The following is a 22,518-nucleotide window of genomic DNA, read 5'->3' as shown; positions in this document are numbered from 1 at the left end:
GTCTTGAAATGAGACATCCCATGTCCGTTCTGCTGGCCCCTCCTCCTCCGCTAAGCTGGCTTCTTGTTTTGGGCAAAGTTCTTGTGTAGATTATCTTCGTCTACACAACAGGTGATCTCTGCTCTGCTGACAGTGGTGCCGATCGCACGGCCGTTTAGGATGGCCAGTGAGAAGGATGGAGGGCATCCCTGTGCTGATATGAGAGTAGCGGGAGGCTAGCGGGCTCAGTGTGTTTGGTAAGGGCATCGCTGCACTGATATGAGAGCAGCGGGAGGCTAGCGGGCTTGGTGTGTTTGGTAAGGGCATCGCTGCGCTGATATGAGAGCATTGGGAGGCTAGCGGGCTTGGTGTGTTTGGTAAGGGCATCGCTGTGCTGATATGAGAGCATTGGGAGGCTAGCGGGCTCAGTGTGTTTGGTAAGGGCATTCCTGTGCTGATATGAGATTAGCAGGAGGCTAGCGGGCTCTGTGTGTTTGGTAAGGGCATCCCTGTGCTGATATGAGAGCATTGGGAGGCTAGCGGGCTCAGTGTGTTTGGTAAGGGCATCCCTGTGCTGATATGAGATTAGCAGGAGGCTAGCGGGCTCGGTGTGTTTGGTAAGGGCATCGCTGCGCTGATATGAGATTAGCAGGAGGCTAGCGGGCTCGGTGTGTTTGGTAAGGGCATCGCTGCGCTGATATGAGGGCAGCAGGAGGCTAGCGGGCTCGGTGTGTTTGGTAAGGGCATCGCTGCGCTGATATGAGAGCAGCGGGAGGCTAGCGGGCTCGGTGTGTTTGGTAAGGGCATCGCTGCGCTGATATGAGGGCAGCAGGAGGCTAGCGGGCTTGGTGTGTTTGGTAAGGGCATCGCTGCGCTGATATGAGAGCAGCGGGAGGCTAGCGGGCTCGGTGTGTTTGGTAAGGGCATCGCTGCGCTGATATGAGAGCAGCGGGAGGCTAGCGGGCTCAGTGTGTTTGGTAAGGGCATCGCTGCGCTGATATGAGAGCAGCGGGAGGCTAGCGGGCTCGGTGTGTTTGGTAAGGGCATCGCTGCGCTGATATGAGAGCATTGGGAGGCTAGCGGGCTCGGTGTGTTTGGTAAGGGCATCGCCGCGCTGATATGAGAGCATTGGGAGGCTAGCGGGCTCGGTGTGTTTGGTAAGGGCATCGCTGCGCTGATATGAGAGCATTGGGAGGCTAGCGGGCTCGGTGTGTTTGGTAAGGGCATCGCTGCGCTGATATGAGGGCAGCAGGAGGCTAGCGGGCTCGGTGTGTTTGGTAAGGGCATCGCTGCGCTGATATGAGAGCATTGGGAGGCTAGCGGGCTCGGTGTGTTTGGTAAGGGCATTGCTGCGCTGATATGAGAGCATTGGGAGGCTAGCGGGCTCGGTGTGTTTGGTAAGGGCATCGCTGCGCTGATATGAGAGCAGCGGGAGGCTAGCGGGCTCAGTGTGTTTGGTAAGGGCATCGCTGCGCTGATATGAGAGCAGCGGGAGGCTAGCGGGCTCGGTGTGTTTGGTAAGGGCATCGCTGCGCTGATATGAGAGCATTGGGAGGCTAGCGGGCTCAGTGTGTTTGGTAAGGGCATCGCTGCGCTGATATGAGAGCATTGGGAGGCTAGCGGGCTCGGTGTGTTTGGTAAGGGCATCGCTGCGCTGATATGAGAGCAGCGGGAGGTTAGCGGGCTCGGTGTGTTTGGTAAGGGCATCGCTGCGCTGATATGAGAGCATTGGGAGGCTAGCGGGCTCGGTGTGTTTGGTAAGGGCATCGCTGCGCTGATATGAGAGCAGCGGGAGGCTAGCGGGCTCGGTGTGTTTGGTAAGGGCACCGCTGCGCTGATATGAGAGCAGCGGGAGGCTAGCGGGCTCGGTGTGCTTGGTAAGGGCATCGCTGCGCTGATATGAGAGCAGCGGGAGGCTAGCGGGCTCGGTGTGTTTGGTAAGGGCATCGCTGCGCTGATATGAGAGCAGCGGGAGGCTAGCGGGCTCGGTGTGTTTGGTAAGGGCATCGCTGCGCTGATATGAGAGCAGCGGGAGGCTAGCGGGCTCGGTGTGTTTGGTAAGGGCATCGCTGCGCTGATATGAGAGCAGCGGGAGGCTAGCGGGCTCAGTGTGTTTGGTAAGGGCATCGCTGCGCTGATATGAGAGCAGCGGGAGGCTAGCGGGCTCGGTGTGTTTGGTAAGGGCATCGCTGCGCTGATATGAGAGCAGCGGGAGGCTAGCGGGCTCAGTGTGTTTGGTAAGGGCATCGCTGCGCTGATATGAGAGCAGCGGGAGGCTAGCGGGCTCAGTGTGTTTGGTAAGGGCATCGCTGCGCTGATATGAGAGCAGCGGGAGGCTAGCGGGCTCGGTGTGTTTGGTAAGGGCATCGCTGCGCTGATATGAGAGCAGCGGGAGGCTAGCGGGCTCGGTGTGTTTGGTAAGGGCATCGCTGCGCTGATATGAGAGCAGCGGGAGGCTAGCGGGCTCAGTGTGTTTGGTAAGGGCATCGCTGCGCTGATATGAGAGCAGCGGGAGGCTAGCGGGCTCGGGAGACGCGGGTGAACCCTGGCGCTCGGGTTTCTGATGCAACGCCGTGTAAACACCTGGGCCCCTCGACCCCGCGGGAGGGCAAGCGACGCGCGGTCACGTGACACGCCCCCCCCGACTCCCCGCTAACGGGCGGGGCCGTGTTTTTCGATCCCAGTAACCCGGAGAAACCTCCTCGCGAGAACATCTGAAGCTCGTGAGCGTTTTTTTGGTCCGGTTTGGAAGCTGCTTTCCAAGTTAAACACGGCGGAGAAATAATAAATAGCTCATTGTTAGCGTTGTGTGTTTTCGGAGCAGGGGAGAAAGGGGTTCCCGAATAGCCGGTTACCCCTTGCGCGCATTGTCCTCGGCCGAGCAAAGTTGTTCTTGTCAAGGCTGGAGGAAAAAAAAAATCGGCTGCGAGACAATGATTTTCTTCAGGGCTTGTTTACCCTTGTCCCCAGGTCGCATTTCCTGTTTGGATTGGATGTGTACGGACTGGTGCCGTAAGCAGGCTGACGTGGGCTCTCGCTCGCCCTCTCTTTTGCCCTCTCTCTCTTGCTCCTCCCTCTTGCTCTCTCTCTCTTGCTCCTCCCTCTTGCTCTCTCTCCTCTTGCTCTCTCTCTCTCTCTTTCTCTCATACTCACTCCCTCTTGCTCTCTCTCTTGCTCACTCCCTGTCTCTTTCTCTAGTGCTCTCTCTCTCGCTCTCTCTCTCCCTCCCTCGCGCTCTCTCCTCTTGTACGGTAGTCAGATGGCGCGGGCCGCGGGAGAGATGGACGGGTTCTGTGATCGGCTGTGCCGCCTGGCTCCGCGCGGGCGCCGCACACGGAGCCGAGGGCCGCCCACCTCTCCCTGCGGCCGCTCTGCCAGAACCCCCCCCTCAATTAACATTCCTGTCCAGCAAATCTGCCCCCCCCCTCCTCCCCCCCCCCTCCCCCGTTAAACAGGGCTGTCTAAATGAAGACCAGATCCTGTCGGGGAGCCGGTTCGTTTCTCTCAGCTGGCCTCCGCGCCGTTAAAAAGGGTACGGGTGGGCGTCGCCCGGTGCCACCTGTCCGCGGTCCGCCTCGGCCCCCCCCCCCCCCCCCCCCCCATGCGGTTCGGGTGGGGAGGCGGTGGAAAGGACGGCGGAGAGAGAGAGAGAGGCGGCTTTGATGCCGTTCCCTTTGATCCGGGCCCCATCTGTTCCGCGAAGGCCGCGTTCCTTCGCCGCGATGGGCTCGTCCCGCGCCAGATGACATCACACCACCCCCCTCCCCCCCACCTGCTGGATGCCTTCGCACGCGTGCGCATGACATGGCTCGCGGCGGCGCAGACGAGCGCTGCCTCTTCCGTTCAAATTTTAACTGCCGTTCGACGCGTAGCGTCTGCCCCCTCGTTGCGCCGGGAGGCTATTCGGGTAGATTGCAGTGGCTTTTGAGCGTAAAACCCAGGGTAACCACGGTGATATTTCAGGGGTAGAACTATGGGAAATGTAGTCTGCTTTGGCTTTGCAGAAACTGTTTCACGTTACAGCCAAAGCAAGACTAGTCTCAGGGTACAACTGGACAGTGCAGTAGGAGTTCCAAGGCAACTGGGACCTAAAATGTGGTTGAGAATGTAGTATTCTTGTGAGTGTAATTCATTATTGTTATGTATTTATTGCACAGTTCATAAATTGAAGATGTGTGGCTCGGTGTAAATGTGCTGACGGGGAGTAATGACGGTGTAAGGGTTGGGGGTGGGGGTGAGGGTGAGGGAGGGGTTGAGACGCGGGGTTCCACACGGGCAGGGGGCTGGGCGTTCCCGGCGGGGTTCGCGGCACCTCTTCTCCACGCCCCCTTCCGGACGGGTCGAAGGCGCTATGAGGGGGGGGGGGGGTCGAGACGGAGGCCCCCCTACCGCTGCCGATTTGAACGCGGTCGCAGCCCTGTTCCAGCAGAGGGGAGAGGGGGGTGGGGAGTGTGTGGGGGTGGGTTGCTCTATAGGTGTTTGGATGTGTAGGCCGCTGAGCAGGCCTCATGCTTCTTAAATGTTTCATGTGAATGCGCGTGTGCTTTTTGCTCACCCTCTGTTCTCCAGGGGGAATCTGGAATGGCTCTGCCCACATTTTCTCTGCCCTTCCTGTTCACGCACATTTGAAGTCTTTCTCTCCCTCTCTCTCTCCCTCCCTCTCGCTCTACTTCTCACAGTCTCCCTCCCTCTATTTCTCTTGCATGCTGTCTCTCTCTCTCGCTCTACTTCTCACAGTTTCCCTCCCTCTATTTCTCTTGCATGCTGTCTCTCTCTCTCTCTCTCTCTCTCGCTCTACTTCTCACAGTCTCCCTCCCTCTGTTTCTCTTGCATGCTGTCTCGCTCTACCCCCCTGTCTCTCTCTCTCTCTCACGCTCTGTGTGCTGGCTCCCTCTTCAGCTGGGCTGTGCATGGGAGGATCACATGGTCACAGGGGCGGACTGTTTGTTTTCATCACATTAAATTCTTTGTTCTCCAGAGCCAGGCCAGAGCTCCCCTTTGGAGCAACCGAGCAGGCTGAATGAGAGGGAGGGAAGGGAGCGAGGGAGGGAGGGGAGTGAGGGAGGGAGCGAGGGAGGCCTTTTCTCCCGCCCACTTCGCCGTAGCGGTAGTCAGGCGGCGCTCGGCGACGGTATCCGTGGATAAAAGCGCCGCAGCTCCGGCGGCCTGTGAGCGGAGCCCGACGGCGTTCTGTTTCCTGCTCCGCCGCGTCTCGCCGCCTCTCGGCCTCACGTCCTCGCCAAACTTCGCTTCCTCGCCCGTTTTTCTCCTGCCTGGGACCGGTGGGTTTTCGGTTCGGTTGTCGCGCGCGGGAGAGACGGGAGAGCGTCGCGCCGCCGGCAGCGTTCGGCCGCGGGCGAATCACGCGGCGCCGTGTTCAGCCAGGCCTGGGAAACGTCGCCGCCGCGGAGGTCGGCAGAATGCGCCCGCTGTGCGCGCGGCTCCGAGCGGCAGCGGCTAGCGTCCTCGGGCTCCCGCCCACCAGGCTGCGTCACTGAGCGCGCTCAGTCCTTCACCCCCCGCCGCTCACCCCGGCGTCAGCTGAATCAGGTAGCGCCGCGCACATCCCGATGAGTCATGCCCCTCCCCCCCCCCCCCCCCACCCCACGCGGCTCCGTGTCGCGACCCCTCCCCCCCCCTTGCACGCCGCTGGTCGCCGGTCCGTTTCTCTCCCGTACGGTGGGCGCAAGGGGGGGGGGCGACCGCCCTCAGAGGCCCTCCTGCCAGCCGGGCCGTTGCCATGGCGCTCTTATTGGGGAGGGTTATCGGGCCTCACCTGCAGAAGCCACACGGCCGGGCAGTGCTCAGATTCCCCCCCATCTGCTGTGTGCAAATGCCCATTCCCCCCCCCCGCCCGCCCCCCCCACTTCCGGCTACCCTGCTTCAAAGCAGAGGATGCCTCTCAGATTAGGCGCACGTTGCCCTGCGCAGCGTTCAATTTCCTGCCTGGGGTGAGGAAGGCGAGGGCGTTTACCGCCGGAGGCCTGACGGCGTCTCGGACCTGCGTTCCTATTCCTTCGGGTCCTCCTTTAAAACGGAATGATTTCGTAACGCGCGGACTTTGTGTGCGCGCAAGGCAGTGTCTGTTTAGGTTTGTGTGTATGCGTTTGAGTTTGTGTCTGAGTGAGTATTTGTGGGCATTTTTTGGATTGTGTCTGTGTGAGTATCTCTGTGTGTGTTTGGGTTTGTGTGTGTGCACGTTTAGGTTTGTGGGTATGCGTGTGTGTTTGAGTTTGTGTCCGAGTGAGCATTTGTGGGCATTTTTTGGATTGTGTCTGTGTGAGTATCTCTGTGTATGTTTAGGTTTGTGTGTGTGCACGTTTAGGTTTGTGGGTATGTGTGTGTGTTTGAGTTTGTGTCTGAGTGAGCATTTGTGGGCATTTTTAGGATAGGTGCGTGTATTAAGGTTTGTGTCTGTGTGAGCGTGTGTGTGTGTGTTTAGGTTTGTGCATGTGTGTGCGCGTGTTTAGGTTTGTGTGTGTGTGTGTTTAGGTTTGTGTGTGTGTGCGCGTGTTTAGGTTTGTGTGTGTGTGTTTAATTCTGTGTGTGGCTGTGCGTCTGAGTGAGTGTCTCTGTGCATGGAGCTGCTGAATGCAGCAGGATTGATGTTTGCACTGAGGACTACAAATCTCTCCGTAGCGCAGTCCGCTCCCTCCGGGTCGTCTGGCCGCCTGCGGTATTGCAACATCCCCGCCTGTCCTCCCTCCCTCCCTCCCTCCCTCTCTCCGTAATGAAAAGCTCTCTTTTTTTTCCCCCCCTCCACTCCTCCACCACCTCCTGTTTTTTGGTGGAAAATTTTAATTGGAAAAAGACGGGGGAGGGAAAAAACAGAATTTGTTGTAGCCGGAGAGAGAGAGAGACGTGGGCCTCAAAGCAGGAGAGCGGGCCTCTCGTTCCCCCCCCCCCCCCCCCCCCCCCCCTCCGCTGGAGCGTTTGAGAGGGCGCCCTCCGGTGGCAGCGGTTCTGCTGGTCTGAACAGCGTCGGGCCCGTCCCTCCGGTTCCGCACAGGAGGTGAAATGGTAACGGGGGTGGGGGCCGCGTGTCGACCCGGGTCGTGGAAGCAGTCGCGTCGCGGCCGAGAGCGTAAAGACCAATCCGGAGGCTGCGCGGAGAACAGAGGCCAACTCCGCCGCACGCCGCGGGCTTTCACAACGGAATGCAGCGGAGACCGCCGCTGCGCGCCAGGCTTCTCTTCCCCTTTATTTGGAAGTCCAATAAAAACACCGCTGGCGTCGTCCTTCCAAAATGAAGAGTCTTCTTGACCGAGGGGGGCCTTTTCCCTTTTCGTTGAAGATCTTACTCGATCGGCGTCGCCTCGCTGTGGCTCTCCTCAGTGTGTTTTTTGCGTGTGCCCAGAGTTTCGGTCGTGCAAACAAGCAGACGAAACGATCAGCAGTACTGAGAACGCGGGCTAAAGGCTAGCTGCGTCTTAGCCGTGCGCCTTGTGGCCGCCTCGTGCGGGTGTGGTTTAAGGACCCCTTGCGGAGCTTGTGTGTGTGTGTGTGTGTGTGTGTGTGTGTGTGTGTGTGTGTGTGTGTGTGTTTTCCTGTCGGCCTGGCCGCGTGGTTTTGCGCGGGAGAGTTTGTTTTCCGGAAACGGCGGGCGTCCGGTTTCGCCGAAGCTGTTCCGGGCCGCCGAGCGCAGGCGTCACGCGTCACTCGCCGCGCGCGCACGGTCGTCCCTGACCCCACGCGGCCCGTTCGCACCCAGGTCTGTCAGAGGTCAGCTGCAGCCCCAAGAACACAAACCGTGAGCCCTCTCTCTCGGTCCGGCCCCGCTAAATACAAACGCTAACCGAAGGCGGTGTAGATCGAGGGTGATGGGTTTTGTTTCGACCTCGGACGTCGCTCCCTGCGCCCGCACGCCATTATAATTCCAGCCTCGGCAGGCTCAGGCGACTCCCAGGCAGCACGCTGAGATCCACATCGCGGGCCTGGCTGTGTGAAGCCGCGGGCGGAGTCCCGTTAGCATGGTCTGGTTCCGCCGCTGGGATGGAAGGAAAGCTCGCCTCGGTTCGGCCCGGCCCGGCCTTGCTCTGGGGGACCTCGGCACGACCAGAGGACGAGCTCTTCCCTTCCGTTACTCCAGACCTCGCCGCACGTCTCGGTACATCTGCGCTTTTATTCAGGCCCAGGGCTGAGACACACGGGGGGCTTTTCTCTGCATTACCTCATCATTTTAACCAGCGTTGGATTCTTCAGAGGAAATGACGTCATCGAGGATTGGCTGTTTTTGAGCTCCGTTATCTCGATACATCGACAGCTTGTCCGTTCTTGCTTCTCTGTCACGTGGTTTCTCGGATTAATTGAACGGTGAACACCTGCTGGGAACGATAAGAACTTAAGGACTCGATTGCTGTGTTCCAGCAGTGTGAAGTTTTAGTCATATACTCCAGCTGAAAGTGCGGTCCGTGTCGATGAGCAGCTCTTGTAGTTCATTAAACTGGTGGGAGTGTTAATGCATAATATACACTTTTAATTTCACAATATCTGGAAGAAGAGGTCCAGCTTACTGAATGTTACAGCAATAAATGCAAAAGGTTTCCTCTAATTCAGAGGATCTAGTAGATATCTGACAACTGCATTTGAAATTAAATTCTGGTTTCTTTGCTGTGGAGATGATAACTAATGATTTTTTTTATTTTACTTTAATTTATCAAACAGACCTGCAGAAATATAAATGGTGTGTGTTTAGTCAGAGTTGTGTGAACGTGAATAGGGTATAGGCCTGGATGTGGTATGCCACTGTCAATGCGACTTATGAAAATGAATGTTGCCTGTGTGTTTGGACTTTTTTGATTAATCGTATAAATACAGGCGCTAAGCCTGTTGTATAGCTTCCGTGTGATCATGCAATTGTTTTTGTCAATCGCATGGAAGGTGCAAGGCCTTGCTGCTGATTGGCTGTCTTATCAACACCCGATGGATATCAGTGGTGATGTTTTTTTTCAGAGGCATTTCACATGACTGCTGAAGTTTGGATGTTTGTTACCGCATTGGGTATGATTAAAGAAAAAAAGACAAAAGCCAATGTGCTGGATACAGCAATAATGTTACGCTTTGGTTAATGTATGTGCGTTAGGTCTTTGGATCGATGTGTGTGTGCGCGTTAGGTCTTTGGATCGATGTGTGTGTGTGTGTTAGGTCTTTGGATCGATGTGTGTGTGTGTGTTAGGTCTTTGGATCGATGTGTGTATGTGCGTTAGGTCTTTGGATCGATGTGTGTATGTGCGTTAGGTGTTTGGATCGATGTGTGTATGTGCGTTAGGTGTTTGGATCGATGTGTGTATGTGCGTTAGGTGTTCGGATCGATGTGTGTATGTGCGTTAGGTCTTTGAATCGATGTGTGTATGTGCTTTAGGTCTTTGGATCGATGTGTGTATGTGCGTTAGGTCTTTGGATCGATGTGTGTATGTGCGTTAGGTCTTTGGATCGATGTGTGTATGTGCTTTAGATCTTTGGATCGATGTGTGTGTGTGTGTTAGGTCTTTGGGTCAGTGTGTGTATGTGCTTTAGGTCTTTGAATCGATGTATGTGCTGTAGGTCTTTGGATCATTGTGTGTATGTGCTTTACGTCTTTGGATCGATGTGTGTATGTGCTGTAGGTCTTTGGATCGATGTGTGTATGTGCTTCAGGTCTTTGAATCGATGTATGTGCTTCAGGTCTTTGGATCGATGTGTGTATGTGCTTCAGGTCTTTGGATCGATGTGTGTGTGTGCTTCAGATCTTTGGTTCAGTGTGTGTATGTGCTTTTGGTCTGGGTTAACGTATTTATGTACAGGTGCTCTAATCCAGGTCCTTTCACACTTTGGCACACGTTTTGGAGTGCAAACTTATTACAAGAGTGCAACAGCAGTGTCCTAGTGAGATTTGTACATTCAACCTTCAGGTGAAAGTTTATTTTTAATCACTGCCACAGGGGTTAGTTTGTAAGTCACTGGTTGGTCACTACTGTGGTGTCCTCGTGCACCAAGGCACTTGATCCAAAGCAAGCTCTACCTTTTTACAATAAAGTCAGTCTGATTTGAAACAGGGATCACATTTACGGCAATGTTATCGTGTTTAAAATATTCGCCCCAGTAGCCATGTTGAACAACAGCATTTTGCACAGTTCCTGCATCCGGCAGGAATGCGCTCTTTAAAAACTGCCCGTGTCTCGGTTTAGCATTCATTACAGTCGCAGAACTCGGCTCAGTGATGTTCTTCCTCTGAAGTGGCTCTCGCCGGCTTCGACAGAGCTGCGTGTTGGTTTCGGAGGGGGCTGCGCCTCCGGGCTCTGCTGAGGGGAGCGAGCGTGTGGCCGCCAGCCAGCAGCGAAGGCAGAGAGGCTGCCTGAGAGCGGATGTGCAGTGAGCCGGCCGTGTGTTAAGAGACGCGCGCGTCTGAGCACTGACACACACACACACACACACACACGCACGGACACACACTCACACACACACACACACACACACACACGTTTGTACTGCTATACTTGTGAGGACTTACCATTGACTTACATTCATCCCGTAACCTCTAACCCTAACCCTAAACTTAACCCTAATCCCAACCACTACATGCCTAACCTTAACCCTAACCTTAACCTAATTGTAACCCTAACCCTAACTCTAAGTTCTAACCCTAAAACAGCCTCTTGAACTTGTGGGGACCAGCAAAAGGTCCCCACCTTGCATAATTTTCCTCATCTTTCTATCCTTGTGGGGACATTTGGTTCTCACAAAGATAGTAATACATGCCCACACACACACACACACACACACACACACACACACACACGCATGGACACACACTCTCTCACACACACACACACACACACACACACACACACACACACATAGACATGCACACACACACGCACAATCACTCGCATAGACACGCACACACACTCACACACACACACACAAAAACCCACGCGCACACACAGTGGGCAGTGGCTGACTTCTCCCCTTTTTTTTTTGTCTTTCGCAGATGGAGGAGAGCGGAGGGCCGCTACGCCCTGGAAAGGGCCTCCATCGTCAGCCACTGGAACTGGCTCCAGGCCCACATCTCAGACCTGGAGTACCGCATCCGGCAGCAGACCGACATCTACCGCCAGATCCGCACCAACAAGGTCAGCATCCGGGCAGAGGGGGCGGGGAGGGGTGGGGCGGGGGATAGGGCTCCAAAACTCCATCTCTGCCCCTCTGTAACGATCTGGTCCCACAAGACCGCTGGGTCCTCCTGAACATGATACCATGCCACCCCTCAGCCGGAGACCTTAGATCTGATTCCGGATTTCATGACCACTTCTGCTCCTGATCGTCTATTTAGCCCACTCGTTTAGAGAATGATACTTTTAGCTACAATTCCTGACGCGTTCGTGAATTACTGCTGTAGACTGTTCCTGCGTTCTGACATGAACCATCTTATCGCGGTGTAATCTATGGTTAAACCAGCCTAAGGCTGTTCAGCTGATTGACTCATTTGGCTGGTGTAATTGGTGCCCATTAAAAACCTACACGCACACACCTGGCCTACATGAGTGGAGTTGCCCTCCTTTGCCCTAGGTCCTCTCCCTTGTCACCGTACGGTCGCCTCAGTCATTTCGGCCAATCGGTTTGTTCAGTTTGTGTGTGTGTGTGTGGGGTGGGGGGGTTGACAAATAGTTTAAGCTCTTCCACCAAGGGCCAGAACACAGCACGCTCAGCCTCACCTAAACTGTTCCCTCCCCTATGGCCAAAATGAATGGATTAGCTCTTGAATAACGGCGTCCTTCTGGTAAAAGGACTGACCGTCTACTTGCCTCTCACCCTCCCCCTCGCAGGGTTCCTTAGAGCTGGGGGACTCGGCCCCGTGCGAAGCGCCGGCGGAGGAGGCGCCGGAGGTGAAGACGGAGGGCGCGGCCTGCCAGGGGACGCAGGTAAGGGGGCGCCCACCTCCGCGGGCATCTGAGGATCCAGCGTTTGAGGGAATCCAAACAGTGGCGGCGTTTGTCTGGCCGTGCCGAGCGTCCCGCAGAGCCTCCGCTCGGGCCCCTTTTTTTACGCGCGTGGGGACCGACAGCGGGGGGGAAGAGAGAGAGAGAGGGGGTGTCTGAAAAGGTGGGCGCGTCTCTCTTCCAGGACGGCGGTTCCGAGGGGGCGGAGCGCGCCGCGTCGCCCCGCAGCCCCGGCGCCGAGGCGGGACTCTGGAAGGCCAGCGGCCCCGGCCGGCCCGTCAACGGGATGATCAGCAGGTGCGTACGGCCGCTGGCGGGCGCGGCTCACGCTCTCCGCACAGCCGCAAAGCGGAGTAGGCCGATGATGTCACTCACAGCCATCCTGACCTCAGACGCTCACCCTGTGCTGTTCATATGCTGGTGCTTACATAACAGATAATCCTCCTTTCCTGGATTTAGGTTGTTGATGCTGTTGTTAATTCAGCCTTTATTTCAGTCTTTGCATAACACCTTTTGTGCATGTTTGCATTACAAAGTGCTTCATAAGCGTAAGACAAGTATATCAGTGAAGCTGAGTATAGAAATCAGTGTTGGTAAAAATTAAAGTATAATAAAAGTATTGTTTTTCATATTCTCGTGCGTTTATATTTTCCTGTTAGAGTGCGGTTTCCCTGTGCGTTGCACTGTGTGTTGAATGTGGAGGTGTGTTGCCCGCTTGCCGAATCTCACCGCGAGCGACGCCGTTTCCCCCCCCCCCCCCCCCCCCCCCCCCCCCAGCCTCCGCCCCGGCCCGCCCGACCGCGCCTCGTCCCAGAGCCCCGACCCGGGGGAGCAGGCGGGGCAAAAAAAGCAGCGCCTGGCCCAGCCCCTCCCCTCGCCCCCCTCCGACGGCACCTGCGTGGCCGCCCGCACGCGCCCCGTCCTCGGCTGCAGGAAGCGGAGGCTCGTCCGGCCCGCCGCCGTCGCCAGCCTCGGCCGCAAGGTGAGCCCGGGGCGCCCGCCGCCCGCCGCGACGCCGCCTTCTCGTCCTTCCCGCGCGGCTCTGCGTTTCCGCCGCTTCGGCCGCGAAGATAAACGGGCCCAGAAGCAGCGCTTTGCAGTCTTTTGCAGTGCTGACCACCGGCGGAATGGCATAACCCACGCAGGCCCGCACTGTAACTGAGTTACCCCTCCGAAGGGGGACTGCTCGGTCACAGGAACACTGTGTGGTACACTGAACGTGCAGGAAGTAATCATTCAAAACACCCACATAGGGATGGGACGATAATAACTGTAACTATATATCTTGGTAAAATAAAAAACATTAGCGCTTATTTAATAGTCGTAAGTCATTACCGAAATAAAGGGCTGTGACGCCCTTTAGTTGATCAAAGGCCTATAAAATTGAAAAAGAGTAACAACTGGCTGTGGACACAGGGGGAGCTCTTCTCGCTCTCTGACACTTAGTTGGCGCAGCGACATAAAGGATGTTTTCATTGTGCCATAATGGAATGCGGAGGTCATTCCTCACTGCAGTGGGAAGTAACATTACCTGAAAAAATGGCAGTGTTATCTTTTTTTTTTTTAAATAAGTAGCTATATATATATACATATATATATTTATTCAAGAGCAGCCCAAAATGTTTGTGTACATTTACTTCAGTAAGCTGCGTGTCATTTTGTTGGGGAAAGTTAACTTACGAATTCTGTTATTATTGCCAAAATGTTTTTACATATGTTTAACGATAGCACTTTTTGGCAGCAGATGAATTAGGCATGAATTTGGCGTGGATTGGTCATTGAATTGAATTGGTCGTGAATTTAAATCTGGGCTGGCTGCTCCGACTCAGAGTCCACTCGGTCAGACTCCACTTCAACGCTGCCAACAGCCAAAGTTCCTCGTCTACCTTAACCTCTGGACAGGCTACGGGTAGACTCGGAGTTAAGGACAGAAAGCAGTGCTCAGATTAAATAAAATACTCTGAGCACTGTTTCTGTGTACATGCGTTTCTGTGTACATTAATGTCTGTATTCTTCCTGAAAGGCAGTGTAGCATTCTTCTCAAGTAGGAACATACTCATTCAAAGACTTATATATATGACAGTGGTCCTGTAACTCCAGACATGTAGCAGCAGTTAGAGTTAGGGCTCTGTTGCCCAGGAACACGAGTAATGTGAGATCATTACTTTTTTTTATTGCTTTACTTGATTACAATCGTTACTTTGAAAAAGGATGTGTGTTTTATCCAGAGCACATAACCAGTTACTCTGCAGAGTGCATCCCCTCAGCCAACAATGCGGATGCTGGTAGTTTTGCCGTCGTAGTTCAGACTGCTAATAAGGGACGCGTGCAGGTGACGTCATCGGCTGACGCGCGACCCTGGCTCCGCCTCCTCCGCAGGTCCAGAGGATCCCGGGGCCCCGCTGCGGCTGCGACGTCAACCCCCAGTGCGCCACGTGCGCCGGCCGACCCCCCGCCCCCGGCGCCGAGCCCCCGTACGAGCAGCCCCTCCTGGAGCGGCTGTCCCAGCTGGACCCCAGCGTGCACCCCATCCTCTCCTTCCCCGACGGTGAGCGCCCCGCCGCGGAACGTTCCGGGCCGCCGGGCCGCGCTTCTCCGCCGAGACGGAGGGAGAGAGCCGCCTTTTATTTCATTTTCACTTATTCGTTTATTTTAAACCGTTTCGATTTGGGAGGACTGAGTTCACTTATGCAACATTACAAGATGGTATATTGGCCAAACTAGCTAAGCTGCAAAAGCCAGAAAACAACATAGTGCCGATATCGTCTTAGAGTTGTTTTTCTCGACTGGATTGGTGATTTCAGCGGGTACACCTAACAGTTGAAACTTAAAGGCGTAGCTGACTAGCTGGCTCACTCTCCTTAAGAGTAAATCTAACTCGATTGCATCAAAAATCTGTGGTCGTTCTGACACGGCAATAAGGAATTTGTGCTGAGAGTCCATATCATTTCTGATGCGTTTCGGCTGCCGGTGGCGATTTCTCAGCTGTTAGGCTAGCCGGCCTTAAAAAAGCCCTGCGTGCTCCTGAGAGCTGTCGGCCGGTTCCCTGCACCCCGCCGGCCAGGGCTGCCGCAGGCGCGGAGCGCGGGACCGCCGCTGATCGTTCGCCGGGAGCCGTGGCAGCACGCCGCCGCGTCTGCGAACGCCTTTGCTCCGGCTGGCCCGTCCACCGGCCGATCACGCAGAGCCAGCGTGATCCGTCACGGACTGATCACGAAGCCAGGAGCCGTGTCGTAACTCCCCGTCCGTTTCTATGGCGACACGCTTCAGCGCTAGGACGGTTTTTGGTCCGGTTTGTTTGCGTCAGTGGCGATTTTTACTTTCGCAAAACGAGCACGTGCTTTGTGAGCCGTGCTGAAAATGAAATTGGTACGTATGGGAGGAGTTATCTTTCGGTGAAGTTTGGACAACGGTGATTTTTAGAGTGCCGTCAGTTCCTAAAAAGAGAACATACGTCCTCAAAACTGAACTGAGTATGTTGTCACAAAACAAGAGGCCAAGAAAGGGCTCGTTGGAGCTTTTCTAACAGTGTGAAAATGGTTCCCCCTGGTGGTTTGGGTGAAAATTACAGTTTTAATGTGTGGAGCCCCTCCCGCTTCTGGCACTAGCATCATGGGAGACTCCGGGAGCTCTGATGTAGTAGATCCTGACCCCCCCCCCCCCCCCGTGGTTCTCCCCCTCCGTGGTTCTCCCCCTCTCTCTGCTCCAGACGTGTCCATGGGCCTGCACTTCCAGCGGGTGATGAAGTCGCACTGGCACGGCAAGCCCCCGGAGAAGACCAAGCCCCTGAAGAAGCTGTCGCTCAAGCACAAGCTGTCGCTCGGCGGCCGCCCGCACGACCCCTGCTCCCCGTCCTCCTCCAAAGACAAACACAAGCTCGCCAACTCGCTCCTCCCCGGGCTCAGTGAGTACCCCACCCCGGCTCCCGCGCTCCCCGCGAACTAACGCCAGCGCACGCTCCCGTGCACGTGCGCTCCCACGTGCGCTCTCGGTCTCTGTCACGCGCGCCAGAGTTCTCTCTCTCGTGTTCGTTTGGAGAGGCCGTTGTTCTTACACGAACGGTCTGCGCGTAATTTCTTCTAGGACCGGGTCATTTGGAAAATGTTCAGTGTTTGGGGGGCGACATAGCTGAGGAGGTAAGAGCGGTTGTCTGGCAGTCGGAGGGTTGCTGGTTCGATCCCCGCTCTGGGCTTGTCGAAGTGTCCCTGAGCAAGACACCTAACCCCTAACTGCTCTGGCGAATGAGAGGCATCAATTGTAAAGCGCTTTGGATAAAAGCGCTATATAAATGCAGTCCGTTTACCATTTTGGCCTTTTCTGTTCTGGTTACGGCGCTTGTAGGAGGGGGAGCCGCATGGCGCCCAGGCGCTTCCTAATGAACTGGTCACATTGTAAAGCCTCAGCAGTAGAGTGCATCCCCTCCCCCCCCTTTAGAACCAGTTTTTCCCCAGTCATGGGTTTGGTGTTCATAGACCGTTGGAGGGATGGACATGAGGAAGGTGGTAACTTTCCTTTCTTACCCTCTCACTCCCTCACCCTTTTTTTTTTATCCCCCCTCTTTCTCTCTGTCCCTCTCCCCTTCTTTCCCTCTCTCTCCCTACCATCCCCCCTCTCCCTTTTTCTCTCTCTCTCTCTCTCTCTCTCTCTCTCTCTCTCCCTCGCTCTCCCGCGCAGGACTCTCGCACCACAAGATGAGGCCGGAGAAGCTGCACCGGGGGCACCTGGAGGGCCGCTCGCTCTGCAAGGGCGAGCAGCGGGGCCAGGGCCTCCCCCCGGGGGCCTACGACAGGGGCCACGGCCGCAAGAGGCCCCGCGAGCACTACCCGGAGAGGACGGACGGTGAGCGCCGGCTAACGTCTGCTAGCCAAAAACGTCCATGAGCTCATAGTGTGTTATAGTATGTATATATAGTATATATATTATATATATATAGTGTTTGTTGTACGTTGCTCTGGATAAGAGCGTCTGCCAAATGGCTGTAATGTAATGTTACACCATTTACCCTGGCTCAGTTTGGTGCTTCGGCTAAATTGCTAAAAATTGAGCCAGGCTAATTTACTTATTTAGCAGTATACAGTAGTTCCCATTTGGTTTGGCCCATAGTATGTTTTTTTATATAAGGACACAGAGGTTGTCTTCAGCTGTCATTCACGAACTGAAGGGGTTCAGCCATCTTGGCAGGTCATGTAAATCAGTTGGGCTGGTTGTGTGATTATGAGCACCAGCGGGCATTAGACCCAGAGCGCCGTACCTCCACCCCCGCCCCCCCCCATTCCCCCTTCCCCCGTCCCTGCTCCGTCAAGGCCCGCCTCTCCCGCCGTGACCCGTCAAAATCGTCTTAACGCCCGCCCTGTCCCGTCTGTCCCCCCCCCCCCCCCCTTGCGCAGCCAACCCCAAGCTGTGCGTGGACGCGGGCGGCCCCTGCTCGCCGCTGACGGGCCTGCACACGCCCTCCCACAGCCCCCTGGTGAGGCAGCTCTCCACCTCCTCCGAGGGCTCCACGCCCGTGGGGCCCGGCAGCCAGAGCGCCACCAGCACGCCGGTAAGCGGCCGCCGAAAAACCCGCCCGTCCCGCCTCCCTACCGCCGCCGCGCACGCGCACGCGTCTGCCGCAGGACGCCCCGTCTGGGGGGGTTCTGTGTCGCGTTCGGGGTCTGCGTCGGTCGTTGAAACGAACCGCCCAAAGATGATTTCATCCCATTTCAATTTTCAATTTAAGTTGCTTTATTGGCCTGAAATACAAACGTACTTATTGCCAAAGCATACGTATATAATATGTAAAATAGTAATAATGTTAAAACAATAATGGTAAATGTAACAATATATACAAATAACAGCATATACAATAACAGCGACAGAAGTAAATCAATAAAAATGTACAATGTTTATATGAGGTTTGGGTGGTCACTCGCCGGTTATCCACCGTTACCCTCTGTGGCTTTTAATGTGCCGTGTTCTGAGAACGCGCGCCTTGCCGGGAGTTTTGCGGTTCGCGCTGTGTGTTTAACCGCGCCCGCTGGCTCGCGTGCGTGTTACTGAACGTAAGCCGTGAGCGTTTGACAGCAGGGGGCGACGTAAGCGCAGCGTACGCTCTCTCTCCGCGTGATGTCGGCAGAGGTCTCGTCTGTCTTTAAGCGCTGTGGACGTGCGACTCCCAAACCTCACGCTTAAACGTGTGAAGGCGGGTGGCTCGTTGCTGTGCGACTTGGCTTTTTGCATTTTTACCGAAGTCTGGTTGATGTGGTTCACTCCCGTGATGAGGTGACCCAAATTTACGACACAAGGAGTTTTCTGGGCCACTTCAAACTTCTGTGGCATCGACGCTTGTGTAACAGACTATGTTTACGTCACCGGAGTTACAGGACGACTGTAAATATCAGTTATGAATGACTGTGTTCCTACTTTGTGCGGCTCAAGTCCAGTTCCCGTCCACAGACGCAAGCATCGGGTTTTTGCGCCTAGCTAGTCAGACTTGGGCGAGCGTGACCAATGGTTTCTGATGGCGGTGTGCCCCCCCCCCCCCCCCCCCCTTCCCCCCACAGCAGCCCATACGGAGGCGAAGAGGAGAGAGCTCCTTCGACATCAACAACATCGTCATCCCCATGTCGGTGGCCGCCACCACCCGCGTCGAGAAGCTGCAGTACAAAGAGATCCTGACGCCGAGGTAAGGGGCCCCCGGCGCCCAATCAGAGTCCAGAATCAGGCCGTGACGCGTACGCCCCGCACTCTGGGGCTGCATAGAGGCGGCACGCGCTCGTCCAGGATCCTCAGTCACAATCACTGATCCAGCCCATTAAACAGTGTCCACTGAAATAGTCATCTAGGGCCTACACTAAGTGACTGAATACACATTAATTGTAACACTACTGGTTTTGCCCACTGCAGGAAAAGATTCATTTTTTTATTTTGAGATAGTTAGTTAGTTGTCATGTATAAGAGAGGTCTGGAGGGTGTCTCCTCCTCTCTGTGCTAGTTAGGGTTAGTCAAAACGGTAACGGTCCTGACCATCTTACCTACCAGTTGATTTCATCTTTACGTCTCCTTGGTTTCGTTTTCAGTTGGCGGGAAGTGGACATTTTTGCGAAGCCGATTGCCGAGGAGGATGAAAATGTTGAGGTATGGAGCTTATGTCTTTGCCCCTGCTCGGGAGGGATCTGATCAGGCTTTGAGCTTTATGCAGAGCAGATGATGTTGCAGATTTAGGTTTTAAAAGCAGGGGGGGGGATTAATGGGCTCAGAGCGGCTGGGTTTCGCTTGTGTAATGATTCTGAGGCTCCACCGCGCTATTTGTAGGACGGTGGCTCGCGCGGCTGAAGCACCATCGACGTTGAGCGATAATAAAGATCGGCGTTTTTCACTTCCGTTTAAGCTGTAACCCACGTGCAGCTTTTAGTGACTTTGCATTCTCTTCTGTGTGTGTGTACGTTGGTGCATGTGTGTGTGTCTGTGTGCGTGTGTGTTTTCGTGTCTGTGCGTGTGTGTGTCTGCGCGTTTGTGTGTGTTTGTACACATTTGTGTGTGCCTGTGTGTGTTTTCGTGTCTGTGTGTCTTTGCTTGTTTGTGTGTGTTTGTGCGTGCGTGTGTGTCTCTGCGTGTTTGTTTCTTTGTGTGTGTGTTTGTGCATGTTTGTGTGTGCCTGTGTGTGTTTTCGTGTCTGTGTGTGTCTTTGCTTGTTTGTTTGTGTGTGTTTGTGTGTGTCTCTGCGTGTTTGTTTGTGTGCGTGTTTGTGTCTCTGCGTGTTCGTTTGTTTGTGTGCGTGTTTGTGCGTGCGTGTGTGCGTGTGTGTGCGCGCAGATCGAGGATCTGACGGACACCGCCTTCACTCAGCTGCACTTGCCGTGCGAGGAGCAGGAGCGCTCGCGGTGGACCTGGATGGCCAGCGCTCCCGCCAAGAGGAGGGGCAGCAGGTAGGACCCCGTCGGCACACCCCTCACACGTGCAGCTTGGGCCGTAAGAAAAGAGAAACCCCGTGTAGCGTGGTTCGGTCTCCGCGCTTTGAGATCAAGATTTTTTAAAAAGCAAAAGCCAAGCATGAAACGACTGACCGCCTTGTGGAATTTCCTCCGGCCCTTTGAAGCAGTTCCCGTAGCGTGCAGTGTTCGTAATGTCCTGTATTTGGGAAGCGGGCGCGAGCGGCCCCCCTTCCCCACCAGCGCTTCCGCTTCACGCCTCTTCCCGGCGCCCCCCCCCGTGCAGGTCGTACAAGTCCCTGGACGGGCGCACGACGCCCCTGCTGGGCGGCACCACCCCGTCCACGCCCCAGCCGGCGTCGCCGGACGCGCCGCACTTCCACGCGCTGCAGGACTACGGCCCCGTGCCCTCGCCTCGGAGCCCCGCCAGCCCCGACCTGCCCCCCGCCACCCCCCGGGCCTGCAGCGAGGACACGCGCTGCTCCACGCCCGACTTCACCGCCGAGGAGCTGGTAAGCGCCGGGCGGCCGCCCCGGGTCTCCGTGCGTCACGCTAACCTCGCGCCGCGGTAGCTTAGCGGCCGCCCCTGTTAGCGACAGAGGTGACCGATCTCGGAAACGCAACTGCGTGACATCACCGAGGCACGGAAGGTCTGTTTGTAACCTGTAAGAGTATAGTTAGCCACAGCAATTAGTACTGTAAGCAAAAGCAAATGTGAACACACTGCTCACCTGTCTTCATGTAGTGATACATAACATTAGCCCAATGGAAGTTTATAAAGAACGGATAGGTAGGTCTAACTCAACCCGCAGATGTATAAACTACAGGACTCAAGTGTGCATATTAGCATTAGTAGCCAGTTTTGTTGTGCAACCCTAGCAAGTGGCTGCTAGTGTCTCACGGCTGGCGTGCGGGATTCAGAACTCTCGTTAAATGTCGCTCAGAGTGAAACGCGCCTGAGCCGTTAGCCGTGGGCGTGTCGGGCTCTCGGTCACGTGACGCGCAGCTCGGGTGCTCACGTGCCGCCCCTCTCTCTCTCCCCGTTACGGGTTCCCCAGACGGTGCAGCCGTGGGAGCGCAGGGACTTCCCGCTGGAGGAGGACCCCGCCCTGGAGCCCGCCGCGGAGCAGGGCGGCCCCGAGGGGGAGGGGCCGGGCCGGGGCGCCCGCCGCGCCTCCGGGAGCAGGGCTGCCCCCGGCTGCAGGACCGAGTCGGAGAGCGGGCCCGCCTCGCCGCTCCCCCCCGCCAGCGCCCAGCAATGAGCAGCGCAGGAGGAGAGGACACTTACCCCCCAAACCCCTACCCTCCCCCCCCCCCCCCCCAAAACACCTACTGGCATTAAAAAAAGATTTAAAGCTACAACAAAAAAAATTATATATTAAAAGGATTCCTGTTGTTTGATATTCAAACATCAGCCAAATTTTTTCACAGTTTTTAGTGAACATTACTGAATATAGAAAAGCTGTTTTTAAAATTGTTTTTGTCACATGAAAAGCAGACGTGTAAAAAGAGAAAGAGGAAAAAAAAAAAAAGAAAAAAAATTAACTGAAAAACATTGCAGACCATTTACAGAAGCAGGCTGAAGGCTGAACAGTGACAGACGCATCTCAGTGTCATTTCTAATGTTGGGTGCACACTCACAGGGAACTATGTAGCAGACCTCTCGGGCGGGGCTTGTCGACAGGGGGGTGTTTTCTAGATTATTTCATGTCCTTGATGCCATGCGAGTTTAAGAGTGGGGCCGGCGTTAAAAACGGCGGGCCCCTCGCATCTTTTCTTCGCCCCGTGGCGAGTGCATTCTGCAATGTTGTTTCCTTTTTAAGAGAACACGCCTAAAAGTTGTGTATATCATGTAGCTGTTCCACATCCTTTTCACTTACCCCGAGCACTTGCTTTTCAGAGATTTGTATGTTTTTTTTGGTTGTTGGTGGGTTAATAGCTGGGGAGAGCTATCCCTGTGCCCATTTAGGCTAAATGGCTAAATTCTTTGGTACATCAGCAGTAATATTACTAGTCAACATTATGCAGTGTTCTGCTTGGCCGGTAACCCACTCGTATTCTCTCAAATGTGTTGGTCAGTGGAGTCGTTCTTCCTGCCGGCCCTGTATAATCTGCTGACATGTGCATACTCCCATGTCTTCATCAGTGAGAGAGGAGGGGGAGGGGGAGGAGGAGGGGGAGGGGGAGCACCGTGGTGGTAACGGGGGTGAGTCGCGGCCACCGTCTAGCACTTCTCTGCAACGCAGGCACGTCGCTACGGAAGCACTGCCTGTCGAAATTAAGGACACGCAAACGAATCACTGGCCAAAGCGAAGGAAACTCGCAGGGGTGGAGCGGAAGCGGCACCTCCGTTAAGTCTCCCTCCCTTTCCTTCTCTCTGAGGCGTAGCAGGCAGCTCATTGCGGGTATATGCCGGGTGGAGAAGCTCTGCTTGTCGGGAGTTCTCGGCTGGACGACGGCAGGACGCAGCCACGCGATTGGTCAGTGCTAGGCTAAAGATTCACCGTCGCGCTGAGGTGGCTCATATAAGATGCGCAAATGTTCTTTGTGACACGATCGCTTTTTTGTCACGATGGCTGTGTGGAGGTGTTTGTGACCAGAACCTTAGAAAAACCATGGGTGTTCTCTTTAAAAGGAAGCCAACATTTCACAAGTAGCAGCTGGCTATTTACTGACGGGCACGTAGACCTCAGGTTTCAGAGTTTTAAGGG

General features: G+C 55.3%; 1 protein-coding gene across 6 annotated transcripts in view; it reads left to right on the top strand.

Annotated features, from left to right (window-relative positions):
- Positions 1 to 21,123, top strand: part of LOC118221281 (KAT8 regulatory NSL complex subunit 1-like) — a 62,091-nt gene extending 40,968 nt beyond the window's left edge. For 3 of the 6 annotated variants that reach the window (XM_035406206.1, XM_035406205.1, XM_035406207.1), the window contains 13 exons: positions 10,949 to 11,090; positions 11,784 to 11,879; positions 12,082 to 12,194; positions 12,675 to 12,879; positions 14,277 to 14,445; positions 15,607 to 15,801; positions 16,572 to 16,736; positions 17,285 to 17,439; positions 18,440 to 18,561; positions 18,956 to 19,013; positions 19,692 to 19,804; positions 20,094 to 20,319; positions 20,857 to 21,123. In XM_035406206.1, coding sequence (XP_035262097.1) covers positions 10,949 to 11,090; positions 11,784 to 11,879; positions 12,082 to 12,194; positions 12,675 to 12,879; positions 14,277 to 14,445; positions 15,607 to 15,801; positions 16,572 to 16,736; positions 17,285 to 17,439; positions 18,440 to 18,561; positions 18,956 to 19,013; positions 19,692 to 19,804; positions 20,094 to 20,319; positions 20,857 to 21,069 — 1,972 coding nt within the window. In that variant the 3' untranslated portion in view covers positions 21,070 to 21,123. The remainder of the gene's footprint in view (positions 1 to 10,948; positions 11,091 to 11,783; positions 11,880 to 12,081; positions 12,195 to 12,674; positions 12,880 to 14,276; positions 14,446 to 15,606; positions 15,802 to 16,571; positions 16,737 to 17,284; positions 17,440 to 18,439; positions 18,562 to 18,955; positions 19,014 to 19,691; positions 19,805 to 20,093; positions 20,320 to 20,856) is intronic. The other 3 variants (XM_035406211.1, XM_035406209.1, XM_035406210.1) reach the window with 3 other exon arrangements.
- The last annotated feature ends 1,395 nt before the right edge of the window (positions 21,124 to 22,518 follow it).

The sequence above is a fragment of the Anguilla anguilla genome, chromosome 2, assembly GCF_013347855.1.
Source record: "Anguilla anguilla isolate fAngAng1 chromosome 2, fAngAng1.pri, whole genome shotgun sequence".
Taxonomy (NCBI): domain Eukaryota; kingdom Metazoa; phylum Chordata; class Actinopteri; order Anguilliformes; family Anguillidae; genus Anguilla; species Anguilla anguilla.
The sequence above is the reverse complement of the archived record's forward strand: the minus strand, read 5'-3'. Positions and strand labels throughout refer to the sequence as shown.